At 41.4% G+C, this 13194-nt stretch overlaps 1 protein-coding gene and 1 non-coding gene across 4 annotated transcripts in view; both read left to right on the top strand.

Annotated features, from left to right (window-relative positions):
- The first annotated feature begins 242 nt into the window (after positions 1-242).
- Positions 243-13194, top strand: part of Exoc6b (exocyst complex component 6B) — a 442378-nt gene continuing 429426 nt past the window's right edge. For 2 of the 3 annotated variants that reach the window (XM_055596436.1, XM_055596434.1), the window contains exon 1: positions 243-444. In XM_055596436.1, coding sequence (XP_055452411.1) covers positions 335-444 — 110 coding nt within the window. In that variant the 5' untranslated portion in view covers positions 243-334. The remainder of the gene's footprint in view (positions 445-13194) is intronic. The other variant, XM_055596435.1, reaches the window with a different exon arrangement.
- On the top strand, positions 7407-7513 carry LOC129668476 (U6 spliceosomal RNA). The gene has a single exon (XR_008718916.1). It is a non-coding gene; the product is annotated as a U6 spliceosomal RNA (small nuclear RNA).

Genomic DNA, 13194 nt, shown 5'->3' with positions numbered 1-13194 from the left:
ACCTATACTCGTTTAGAAAAAAATGTGCGGAATTCGTGTCACTGCCTGACTCGGTGTCACTGTCTACACGTGCGGTAAAGTGCTGTGGATCTCTACCAAGACACCAGCAACTGGCACAGATTCAAGGCGTGAATGGAAAATATCCTTGCTCAGCTTAATATAGGGAACTACCATTCCCAGCGGTCTGTGCGCGACGCTTGCGGCCGGGTTGACGCTAGGGGGCGTGGCAACCGAGGGCGGGGTCGCGCTGCGGGTGCTGGCCCAGCGTCCGCAGGCTAGGCTGAGGGGTAGAGGGTTTCTCCTTGAGTCGAGGGCCGCGTGACAGCGCCGTACGATGGAGCGGGCGAAGATGGCGGAGGAGAGCCTGGAGACGGCGGCGGAGCATGAGCGGATCCTGAGGGAGATCGAGAGCACAGACACGGCCTGCATCGGGCCCACGCTCAGGTACCGGGGCGGGGCCGGGTTGGCTGGCGCAGGCCGAGGGCAGTGGCTGGCTGTGGGGAGAGCCGTGGGTGTCCCGCGTCTTGGGCGAGGCCTCCGCTGTCTCTGGTCAGCAGCTCTTCAGTTGCGAGCGGGCCCCGGCTCTGCCCGCGATGGAGCTGCCCATCACAGCGCCTCCGGGAGTGTCCTGGTTACCTCGGTCCTGGAGAAGTGTCCTCCCACCTTTCCTCACCTGAGAGCCCAGTTTATGAGGACAACCCGGCCCCGGTGTAGCCTGCGGACCTTGCCACCACCTGGACTTGCTCGTTCCCAGAGCTTCCAGCTGCATTGCCCGTGGAGATGTCAGAAAGTACCCGGCCTTTCTCGGCTCAGTTACCTTACACTTGTTACACAGAGCGCAAGGCATTGTGGGAATTGATGGACACCTACATCTATGGAAGCCATTGAGCAATCATACCGCTGGGGTTCAGTTACTGTTCCCCTGTATCAGTGGAGGCACCGGAGGATGGGATGACTTCTCCAAAGTCGCAGAGGATGGGAAATGGGTTTCTAGCTCCTAGCTCAGGCTCTCTGTACTTGTCTCTTTTTTTGTCGTGCTGGGGATGGAACCCTGTCTTGCAGTGTGCCAGGCAAGACCTCTTCAATTGAACTGTGCCCAGCCTACTGATTCTTCGCTCCTTCTGTTCTGCCTTAGTTGGGGAGTACCATCTGCTGCACTTGCTGTTGAAAGTTACTTACCAAGCCCAATTTTGAACTCCTCCCACCCCACCAGTGCCTCGTGTCCTAGAACTAGTTCCTCCTGGTCCTTTCCTGTGGTCCTTTCTGGTCCCCGTGCATTCCACGTGTTGAAAATCACCTTACCCTCCCTGTACAATATTGGATCAGTGCTCCTTCCTCCAGAACTCATGACTAATCCTTGCTTACATTTTCGTGGGGAGAGTTGTCCCCGTAAAGAGTGATGGAAGGTTGGAGACTTTTACTTTTAGCTTCACTTGCACAGCTTTCTTTCTAGACGTCATTGTTGGTGCCAAACAAGTTTTCTCAGTGTCCTTCCTAGAAAGAACTGTTCTCAGTTTGCCTTTGTCCCCTCCCCTCACCCCTCCTCCTTTTTTTTTCTTTTTTTCCAGTGCTAAGGATTGAACCCAGGGTCGCTGGGTTCAGTGCCACACAATGCTTTGTTACTCGAATGAAACCTAGTCCCCATCACTCCCAAGGTGATTTTTTAGCACCCTCCGCCCTTTTTGTGTTTCAGTTCTTTCACACAGTTACTTCCCTCCCCTCTTTGTATCATGACCATGACCATGGTCACGCTCCTGTCATTTCTTATTTTCTTGTGTTGTGAAAGGCTAGTGATTTTTGTTTCATAATCCTGTATAAAAGCCCAGTGTCACTCACTAATATTCTCCTAAATGTGTTTTAGTGAACATTGCTGTTTGGCTTTCAGTAACTAAAGTGTTGTTAGAGTGACTGAAAATGTTAAGAAACTTGGCTGGTAGCCCGGCTCAGTGGCTAATCCTAGCACTTGGGGAGGCAGAGGTAGGAGGATCTCTATGAGTTGGAGGCCAGCCTGGTCTACAAAGTGAGTTCAGGACAGCCAGGGCTACACAGAGAAATCCTCTCTCAACAAACTAAAGGGGGGAGGGGGAAGGAACTTGGCTTGCTGGATTGAGGATTTGTGATCAGCAGAGTTTTAGGAAAAATTCCTTACCATCATGTTGTCTTGAGCTGCTTGTGGTTTTTCAGTTGCTGTTGTTTCATGTAATAAATGACTTTGAGTATCATAATTTTAGATTACTGTGATTTAGTATGTTAATCCTCAGTGAAATATTAATACATTTTATTTTTATTTTTTGGAGGGGAGACATAGTTTCTTGTATCTCAGGCTCTCCTCATACTTGTTGTCTAGCTGAGAATATCCTGAACTTCTGGTCTTCATCATACCCACACTTCCTAAGAGCCGGGATTACAGTCTAGCACCACTATGCTTAGTTTATGTCACGCTAGTGATTGAACAGGCTTGCTGCCTGGTAGGTGAGCATCTGACTAACTGAGCTATATGTCCAGCACCAGTAGTATGTATTTGTGTAAATTTAATTTTGGTGTTTAATTTTCTTGGCTTTAGTAATGCATTCATTATAATTTAAACACTTTAGCCATTCTCCCCAAATTTTCTCATTTTTCTTCTGGTTCTGTGGGAGTACATGAATTAAGAAGTCTTACTTTATAGTGACATTGTTGACAACAATAAAATAATATCTAGTAGCTAATACAGGACTCTGTCAGTTTTAGTTGCTTTTCCTTGCTATATTGTGAAAGGTTTTGGATTAAAAATTTAACATTCATGAATGTATGTGTATATATGTATATATATGCATATATAAACGCACGTTTGTGTACATACACACTTACACAAGCTGATGCCATAGCACACTGTGGAGGTCAGAGGACAACTTATAGAGTAGGTTCTCTTCTTCTACCATGTGTGTTCAGAAGATTGATATCAGGTTGCTAAGCTTGGCAACAAGTGCCTGTACCTGCTGAACCAGAGACATTCTGTCTCTGGCCCAAAGATTTGGATTATTTGTTTATTTGGGTTTGTGAGATGGTTTCTCTCATTATGTGGCTCTGGCTGCTCTAGAACTTACCAGGCTGTTCTTGAACTCACAGAGACCTTCCTGCCTTTGCCTCTCTAGCTGGGATTAAAGGTGTTTACCAACCATACTTGGTCAAGAACTTCTTTTTTTAAATTTTTATTTATTAAATATTCTGCCTGTGTGTGTGTCTGCACACCAAAACAGGGCATCAGATCTCATTATAGATGGTTGTGAGCCACCATGTAGTTGCTGGGAATTGAACTCAAGACCTTTAGAAGAGCAGACAGTGCTCTTAACCTCGGAGCCATCTCTCCAGCCTGAGAACTTCTTTTAAGGCTGTCGCATAGAGACACAGCTACACTTAAATCCATGTCTGAAGCGAGTCCTCTGTTCGTGGAGGTCATCTTCTTTAGTACAGCAGTGAACAAGGAAGGGAACACCTGCTTAGCAATCCATATAAGCCCAGGTCAACCCTGGTGATCAATGGGCTACAGATGTCACAACCAGATTACCCGCATGTCCCAAGTACTAACATTCTGACTCTAAATTAGTTATGAACAATAACTCAATGTTTTCAAATTCCATGTCTTTATTTCTACTCTTAAATTTATCAGATTATTTAACCAATAGTAGTCATTTTCTTATTTTGATGGATGGGTCAGAGCATTTAGCATTCACTCTAACTGTATTTAAAGTTTTGCTCTCAATTTCTTCTTTTTCTCTCTCTCTCTCTTTCTCTTTCTTTCTTTCTTTCTTTCTTTCTCGCTTTCTCGCTTTCTCGCTTTCTCTCTCTCTCTTTCTCTTTCTTGGTTTTTGGAGACAGGGTCTCTGTGTGCAGCATTGGTTGTCTTGGACCTCACTCTGTAGACCAGGCATGCCTGAGGCTTTTACATTTTTTTTTGTTTGTTTTTGCTTTTTGAGACATGGTCTCTCTGTAGTCTTGGCTGTCCTGGTGTTGCCTTGTAGACCATGGTTGGTGCCCTCGAACTCACAGTGATCCGTCTGTCTCTGTCTTCTGAGTGCTGGGGTTTCAGACATGCACTACCATGTTGGCACTTTAAAAGTTTTAACTTGAGTAATGAAATACTTCTCTATTTAACAAGTATCTTATAGTTGGGTGTGGTGGTTCATGCCTTTATCCTGGCACTTAGATGGTGGAGGCCGGAAGGTAGGGAGCTCAGGCTTATCCTTGGCTACATAGCCAAGTTCAGGACCATTCTGGAGTATTTGAAACCCTGCCTTAAAAAAGTAGCTTCATTGAGATATAATTCATATAACATTTGATCCACATATTGTTTAAAGCATGTAACTGAATGACTTGCAGCATATTCATATTTGCGACAGCCACCATAGTCTAATTTAGAACTGTTTCCCAAGAAGCCAAATATTCTGTAAGGGTCACTTTTCATTTTCTTCCTCTCCTTCATGCCATTCTCATTTTCCTTTACTTTTGTTGTTCAAGGCTGTCCTTGAACTTGTTATATATAGTATATATGACTTTGAATTCCAGATCTTTTTGTCTCCACCTCCTAAATGTTGGGATTACAGGCGTTCCCCACCATACCTAGCTTCCTACTTGTTTTCTTTATGGGTTTGGCTACTTTAGACATCTGAACATTTAGTGTAAATGGACTATATGAGAAATTTTTTTTGTTGCTACTATGGTAATGTTTTCAGGATTCATCCATATGGATGTGTGTTTGTATTTCATTTCTTTATTGCTGAATAATACTCCATTTTATGGGTCTCTTTGCATCACATCTTATTTGTCCATTCAGTTGGTGCATGTTTTGATCAGTTCCATTTTGAATTTGTTATGAACAGTGTCCTGCACCCTGTCTCTTTGTATGGACATATGTTTTCATTCTGGGTATCAGCCAAGCAGTTGGGGTCATTGCGTTGCTTCGCCAAGGCAGCTGCAGCGTGTTCCAGATGTCCAGTGGCATAAGTGCGGTTTGCCTGCCTGCTTGACTGACAGCTCTTCTGCTGAAGGAACTAGAGCAAGGGAGATTCTAGCAGCTGCCAATTAGGAAGTCAGATTGCCTTATTCTCCAAGATTTTCACTTATACATACAAAAATAGACATTAGAAGGATGTTTCATTTTTATCTTTGAGACAAGGTCTTTGGTAGCCTAGGCTGGCTTCAAAATTGCCAAATAGCTGAGGCTACCGTTGAATTGCTATATACTCCTGCTTCTAACTCCCTTGAGTAAGAACCAAAAGAATCTATCATTAATACCAATACTGATTTTAACAGTTTCGTAGTGTTTTACAGTTAGAGCAGCTGGCCAGCAGAGGCAATCCTGTTGTCAATTCTAAAAGGAAAGAAGTATATGAAAGCCTCTAGTAGATTCTAATAAAGTCTATCCTTGGCAGTCATTGAAGGGAAAAACATCACTCATTAGAAATTCTTTTTGTAATAGTAACTTTTACTCGTGACCTTTCATATTTCAATGGTAACGATTGGAATGATGATTAGTATTACACGTGTATGATATAGGTGGGGTCCTGCATGCCGTGGAGCATTATTGGGTGTGGGATGCGTGTGGGGGTGCGTTTGTGCTATGGAGCTTGGTTGGAGGTCAGGGGCAGCTTTGTGGGGTTAGTTCTCTTTCTAATTCCAGACACTGGTCTCAGACCATCAGGCTTCAGCAAGTGCTCTTAATTCCCCCAAAGCCATCTTGCCCTTGTGCTTAAAAATATTTTTAAAATTACATTTTATCTATTTATTTGTTTGTTTGTGTGTTTGTGTGCCACAGTGCATGTAGGTGTATGAAGATCAGAGGATGACTTGAGTTAGTCAGTTCTCTCTCTCTCTGTCCAGTGGGTCCCGAGGATTGAACTCTGGTTATCAGGCTTGGTGGCAAGTGTCTTCAAAACCTATTGAGCCATCTCACTGCCCCTGAGAATTTTATTTTTTATTTTTATTTTTTAATTTTATGTGTATGTCTCTGGTGCATCATGTGTTTGGCCTGTGGAGGTCAGAAGAGTATGTCATCTCCCCTGGAGCTGGAGTTACAGTTAGAATTGAACCCCATTTCTCTGGAAGAGAAGTCAGTGTTCTTAACAACTAGGCCATCTTTCCAGTTCTTCCCCAATTTTCTATATAGGTCTCATAGTTTTGGCTGGCTATGTGAACTCAGTGTGTAGCTGAGGATGACCTTGAACTGCTGTTTATACTGTCTTCATCCCAAAAGACTGGAATTAAAAATCATGTTTCACCTACCATGCCTGGGTTATTTTTGGCTCTGAGTTTAAGACCAGAAAAATTGTTTTTTCTACAAGTCCCTGACCAAGAAGGCTCTGTATGATGTTACTATATTTCCATAGAGTAGATTGAGCAATATATTCTGAGTAAGTAAGTTTTCAGTGGTTGGCTTTGGTGAAAGCATATAGTATAACTAGTATCTTAGTTACCATTCTGTCGCTTTAAAGAGGCATCATGACCTAGGCAACTTTTATAAAAGAAAACATTTAACTGGGCGCTTGCCTACAGTTTCAGAGGGTTAGTCCATTGTCATCATGGCAGGAAGTGTGACAGTTTGTAAGCAGGCGTGGTGCTGGAGGAGTAGCTGAGAGCTTTACATCCTGACCTGTAGCCTGCAGGCAGAGAGTGTCTTTTAAAATCTCAAAGCCCACCCCCAGTGACTCACCTCCTAAGAAGGCCACGTCTTCTAATCCTTCTAAACAGTTCATCAGTTGGGAACTAGGTATGCAAATATATGAGCCTGTGGTGGGGGATATTCACGACCAAAATCAGTGTGCATTTTGTAAAAGAGATAGTTCACTTCCTTAGGGTAGCCTGTGTGCAATCTCATGGTTTCTGATCTGGAGGAATGTATGCACTGTGTGTGTGTGTGTGTGTGTGTAAGTATGTATATTGGTTTTGGGTAAGTATATAGCTAAACTTGTTGCTAAGAAGTGAATATCAATATATTTAGATTATATAATTGCCCCTTCTTATGGAATGTATCACTTTCATGTTTTCTTGGTTAAGTATAGAGTGATGCATATTTAAAAAGTGAACCAGCTATGAGTGTATTTTGTGAGTTTGAAGAATCTGAATAACCTATTTTATGTCTCTAAAAGAAGTAAACTGAGTGGTGGATCACACTTGTGATCCCAGCATGGAGAATCTTGAGTTCCATGATTGGGCTATAAACTGAATGAGAGATAGTTCCACAGATAGGGCCATGGTTCTTTTCATTTGGCTACGCTCTAGAGTGGAAATAAATGCCACCAGTGCCATAATAATTTTGTTTAAAATAATTCATAATTTGAGGTTGAAAGAAGCTAATCCACTTTTACCATTTGAAACTTTGCCAATCAAAAGAGTAATCATAGACATTATATGTTAAGATATGTAAATTCGTGCTTGTTTTGGCAGCACATATACTAAAATTGGAGAAATGTGGAGAAGATTAGCATGGCCCCTGCTCAAGTATGGTACACAGATTGGTGAAGTGTTCTGTATTTTTTTTTTTTTTTTGAGATGTAAGTGAATAACTAAGTAAATAAAAAAATATGGAAAAAAGATGTAGTTAGAAAATCTGCTGCTGGACCTTTTTTTTTTTTAACTTAAGGAAGTTTTTAAACTTGGGATATCTGGCACTTACCCTGTTTTAGAGAAAAGATTTTAAAAATTCAGATGTTCATTTCCAATAAGTGAGCGCTAAGTTTAAGCATGTAATATACACTTGCACAGCTAACTTAGAGCTTTAAAATACATGCTACCCACTGAAACGTCTAAGTGCCCTGGAACCCAATGTTTGCCTCAATGTTATTTGTTTTGTTTTTTTTTTTTTTTTGAGAAAGGCTTTCACTATATAGTCCTGGCTATCTAGGAACTCACTGTGTAGACCAAGGTGGCCTTGAACTCACAGATCTGCCTGTCTCTGCCTCCTGAGTCCTGGTATTAAAGGCATGGGATCAAACACCCTGCTTCATTTTTTTTTTTTTTTTGGTAATTTTTTTTTTTTAATGATACATATGGAGTTATGACTCTGTTAAAGTGCTACTGTGGTTTGAAAACAGATTGATTATGCAAAAGCAAAACCATTATTAATAGCCACAAACAGTTCTAACTAAGCATTTGAGTATTTATGTATTTAGCCCTTGCTGCCAGGGCCAGTTCCACTAGCTGTCCAGGCAAGGTGGGACCACTCTCCTCAGTGCTATAGCCGTTGAGGGTCAGGAGCAGCTCTCCTGCTCTTGGGGCCAGCTCTCTGTCACTGTACAGGAAAGGGGTGGAGGCAGTTCTGCTTAGTCCTTGAGCATCAGCTTGGCCCCAGGCAGCAGTCCTTACCAGGGATGTCCACATGTCCTTTGGTGGTAAGATGGCCCACAGACTTGGCCACAGACCCAGGCATGGCCCTTGGTGCCAGGCCATCACCATTGCCGTAGGTGGTAGTGAAGGCTACTCAGATCAGGCTGTTCTCCATCACTCTCTTGTCTGCAGTTCTGCCTCTCTTTACAGTGCGCCAACCATCTGCTTCTCTTTCCCACTTCTCCATCACATTCTAGCTCATGATAGTGTCACCTGTGCCACATCAGCTATGCCATCTGTTTTTGAAAGGTAGTATAAATTAAATGTTTGTTCAACTCAAAGATTTCAAAGCAAATACATCCCTGGCTAAAGTTAAACACAGCACAGAAAAACCGTAATTTAACCCAGAATTTTCCAGTCTCATGGTGTAATCACCACTACAAGCAACCAGAGAGATTAGCCAGTGATGAGAAATAAACCCAGCAGACACGTCAAGTCAATTGTGGGTCATCATTTTGCAGGTACTGCTCTTCCTGGGCTAGGATGCAGTTCTGGGAGTCACAGTCACTTACAAAGTGGTTGCCTTTCTCAGAGGAAGAAGGCATAAATCCACTGGCATTTCTGTTTGTTTCTGGCTTTGTTGGTGGACAGTGTAATTCACCAGTTTTCAAGGAGCAAGAACAGCAGTGCCTTCAGGTCTCCAGATCTGCCTCTCTTTAGAGCACACAAACCACTTGACTTCTTTTCCTCTCTTCCATCTCTTCACCACCAGTTTGCTTCTTTCTCTTTTGTCATTCCACCACCTACTTGTTTGCTTCCATTGTTTCTGGCCCAGCAAAGGCTGGGTTGCTCTTTTGTTTTATATATAATCAAGGTTTCTTTCATTCAGATGCTCTACCACTAACCTGTCTACTACATGTTTTATTGAAGATGAGCAGAATTGTTTTTTCCTGAAAGATGGAGTTTTCAAGTATAAGTGCCTATATGTGTGACTAGTGCTGAATCAGAAAGTGGGTTCTTTTCAGTAGTTAAATGAAAAAAATGTGTTATCACTAATCATCAGAGAGAAGAAATCAAAACTGCAATGAGATACATATTACCTATACCTGTTCAGATGGTCATGAAAAAGAGGTGGGAGGTGGAGGCAGAGGCAGGAGAACCAGGAGTTCAAGGGCAGCCTTGGCTACTTAGTGAGCTCAAGATCAGCCTGCACTATACAAGTCCATGTCTTAAAACAAAACAAAACAGAACAAAACAAAACAATAAGATAAGATAATGACAATCTCTACAGACTGCTGGTAGAATTGTGCCTTGGTACAGCCATTATGGAAAACAGTATGGAGATTTTTAAAAAAAGTAACAGTAGAACCAACAGGATTCAGCAATAGATGAAGATAGCATGGTGTTTACAAGCATGCATGTGTATGTTCAGTGGAAGACCACTCATACTTATTGAAGGGAACCCTGTCATTCTGACAACATGACCTAATCTGGAAGACTTACTAAATGAAATAAACCTAGAACAGAAAGACAAATACTGCATGTTCTAACTCATACATATAGTCTAAAAAGGTTGAACACATTCTAAGAGGCTAGAATGGTCAGAGGTTGCCTGGGGAGGGGATAAGGAGATGTTGGTAACAGAGTACAAAGTTTCAGTTAGTCTGAGTCTGTTCTAGAGGTCTATTATGCAACATGACTACTATAAAAGATAATGCAGCTCTTCAGAATGGTCCAGTGATTAATGTACCATCACAAATACCCCCTAACAAAGTTGTTGGTAATAGAATTGAATAGAAAAGCCCTTGTAATGGAATTGTTTATTTTCATACCAAAAAGGTTGAGAAAACACCAGAATCCGCATGTGGTATGTGCCCATTTCATCTTTGAGGGGTTTGTGCTGTGAGACCCAGTCTGTATGAGAACATCTAAAACAGAAGAACAGTTCAGTAGGGCCTGTGGTGAATCTATGTATGTTAAATGCATTCATGACAGGATTCAGCATGCTTTCCCTATTGAAGATCAGAAATCACTGTGAAAGTATTGTAGCCCAGAATTAGAAAGCTAAATAACTATAAAGTCTTTTTAAGGAATAAGGAAAATCTGTACTTGAAACTTATAATAAAAAGTGTTAAGTATGTGAGGTGATGGTTGTTTACCTTTACTTAGTCATTTTGTAATGTTTAGCTACATCAAGACACTTTCACTGTAAATTTATCTGTCAGTTATACTTTAATAAAGCCAAGGAAAATTGAAAAAAATTAAAAGCTTGTATTATCATCATTAGAAAAAAGGAGACAGTGGCTTCAAATTCTGGCAGATTATCAGGGTGGGAAAATTAAGCCTTTAGTGTTTTACTGTATATCAGCTGTCATCACTTCCATTATCAAAGTCTTGTTTTGGGCGTCATGTCCTAGAATCTGCCCTTGTTATAGGGTTATTAAAGCAAGCTAGGGCTTTATTATTAAAGTTAATTTTGAAAAAATATCTCATGGGTTACCTTTGCATTTTTTTAAAAAAAATATATATTCTACCCTCACTATATAAGCTTGGTAAGGAATTTTATTTTTGCCACCTCCTAGTAAACTGAGTCCTAGAATCTCAGTTTTCCTGCTGTTCAAATTAGTTTTAAGTTATAAATGTTTATTGATAGGAGAGAAATTTGTCAGGATATTTGAGGCAGAGCCCTAGAAGGTTTTTACTTATTTGTGACAGGCTACTGGAAAGATTTTGGGATTTTCTTAATTGTCTAAGAACAACCATGCAAGGAAGTGGTGTCTGGCCTAGCTCTTCAGAGTGTCAGTTAAGAGCTGGCTGAGGATATAGCTCACTTGATAAGAGTATTTGCCTAACATGCACAGTGCTCTGGGTTCAGTTTCCAGCATCACATTTAAAATCACGGGAGGCGATATGTTCTTGTGATTCCAGCACCCTGGTGGGGGAGGCAGAAGAAATTTAAGCTCATCCTTGGCTATTTTAGACACAGTCTCAAAGGAAACAAACAAATAAAAAGTATCAGTAGAAGTCAAGGGGGATTTGCAGAATCCCTGTTGTTGGATCCTTGAGTAGATTAGGTTCTGTGCCTCAAAGAGGCAGGACACTTACTTCCTTGTGGCTCTGGGAAGAACTGTATTAGACTTTGTCTATAGTAGTGAGCAACATATGTAAACATAGTCATACCTATTAAATGAAAAATTGAAAAGTCCCTCAGAAACACTGAAGATAATCTATAGGAAATTCTCATGCTATTTTGATTTTCTTATTAACTAAAACCAGTCATTAAAACAATAGCATTTGTTTGATGTACAGCCAGAGGGACTTAGCCCAGAGCCTCTAGAATCTGAGACAAGTGCTCTATTGCTGAGCTCCAGCCCCAGTTTTAAGTGTGGTGGCTTTGAACAGCTGTGCAGGTTGTACAGTGCACAGCTGCACCTTTCTAGGGTCATGCTATTTCTAGTTTATGTAATGTAGATTTTTATACCCACTAAAACAGTTATACAATAAGCACAGTCAAGGATCTTAAAGATGATTAAGGGCAAGTATAGACCCTGTTTTAAAGTTTAAGTATTTAAACATGTTATAAGCCAAGCATGACTGCAGACAGGAGGTAGAACACCCATTCTAGACTACATGAGATCCTGTTCAAAAAGGAAACAAAAATAAACAAATGCCACAAATAAATAAAACAACCAAAACAACCACCAAATTTGTTAGACTGTAAAGGAGAGCTGAGGAAATCAGTCAGTTACTTCACTTACTGGGACAGAAGGCCGCACTAAAATGCATGTTCACAGACTGAACATTTTTCTTCAGTTTTAGGGTAGAGCCTCGACTGTACACATTAGATAAGAACTTAGCTTCCTCCCGGACCAGAGAACTATATTCTATAGATTTGTTTTATTTTTATTGCATGTGGATGAGTGTTTTACCTTCATGTATGTTCTGGGTGCAGTGTCCAAAGGCCAGAAGAGGTCATTGGAGCTGCTGGAAGTGGAGTGATGGTTGTTAGCTCCCATTTGGGTGCTGGGAACTATGTCAGGGTGCCCTGGAAAAGCACTATGTGCTCTTAACCTCTGAGTCATCTCCCCAGCCTCTAAGAAAAGATGTTTTAATTGGATTTTCTGTGTTTAGTGTGTTTAGCTGGTTCACAGGTCAGCAACTCCAAAGCCTTGGGAGTGATATACTTGCTATCTTGATGTGACAGTGCTTGGATCCAGTTAACAGTCCATGTGCGTTGAATAACCCCCCTTTGTCAGAGATTTGGGTATTGCTCACTGGTTCTATCAGTGTAGGGTCAGCTGGGTTCTTAAGGTTGTTAGTGTTTGAAGTTTTCTGCAGGTTGCCTTGAGTAGCACCAGGTTTTTGATAACTTGTACCATTTGGAGATGTTTCTATAATTAGGTTGAGAATTTTATTTGTTCTTTTTGATTCGTATAAGGTGAGGCTGCTATTTTATTTATGATATTTTAAGTATTTATCCCTTTGTTTTGTTTTGTTTTGGTTTTAGAGTCAGGGTTTCTCTGTGTAGCCTTGGCTCTCCTGGAACTTTGTAGACCAAACTGGCCTCAAACTCACAGAAATCTGCCTACCTCAAGAGCTGGGACTAAAGGTATTTGCCACCGCTGGTTGGCTTCAGTACTTATCTCTTAGCTGTTACCAGCAAACAGGACATTGTCTAACTTGGTTTTCATTTATGTTCCATTACCAATACCAAGAGGAGTTTAATGTGCCCTTTCTCTTCCATGATGCAGTGCATCCATCTGTTGTGCTGATCTAGGCTTTTTGTGTGCCACTAGCCACTTTGCTGGGGAACTCACTTTCTCTCTCGTCTGTCTGTCTGCCTGCATATCTATCTATCTATCTATCTATCTATCTATCTATCTATCTATCTAT

This window comes from Psammomys obesus, unplaced genomic scaffold, assembly GCF_907164565.1.
Source record: "Psammomys obesus unplaced genomic scaffold, mPsaObe1.curated_primary_1811, whole genome shotgun sequence".
In the NCBI taxonomy this organism is placed as follows: Eukaryota; Metazoa; Chordata; class Mammalia; order Rodentia; family Muridae; genus Psammomys; species Psammomys obesus.
The sequence above is the reverse complement of the archived record's forward strand: the minus strand, read 5'-3'. Positions and strand labels throughout refer to the sequence as shown.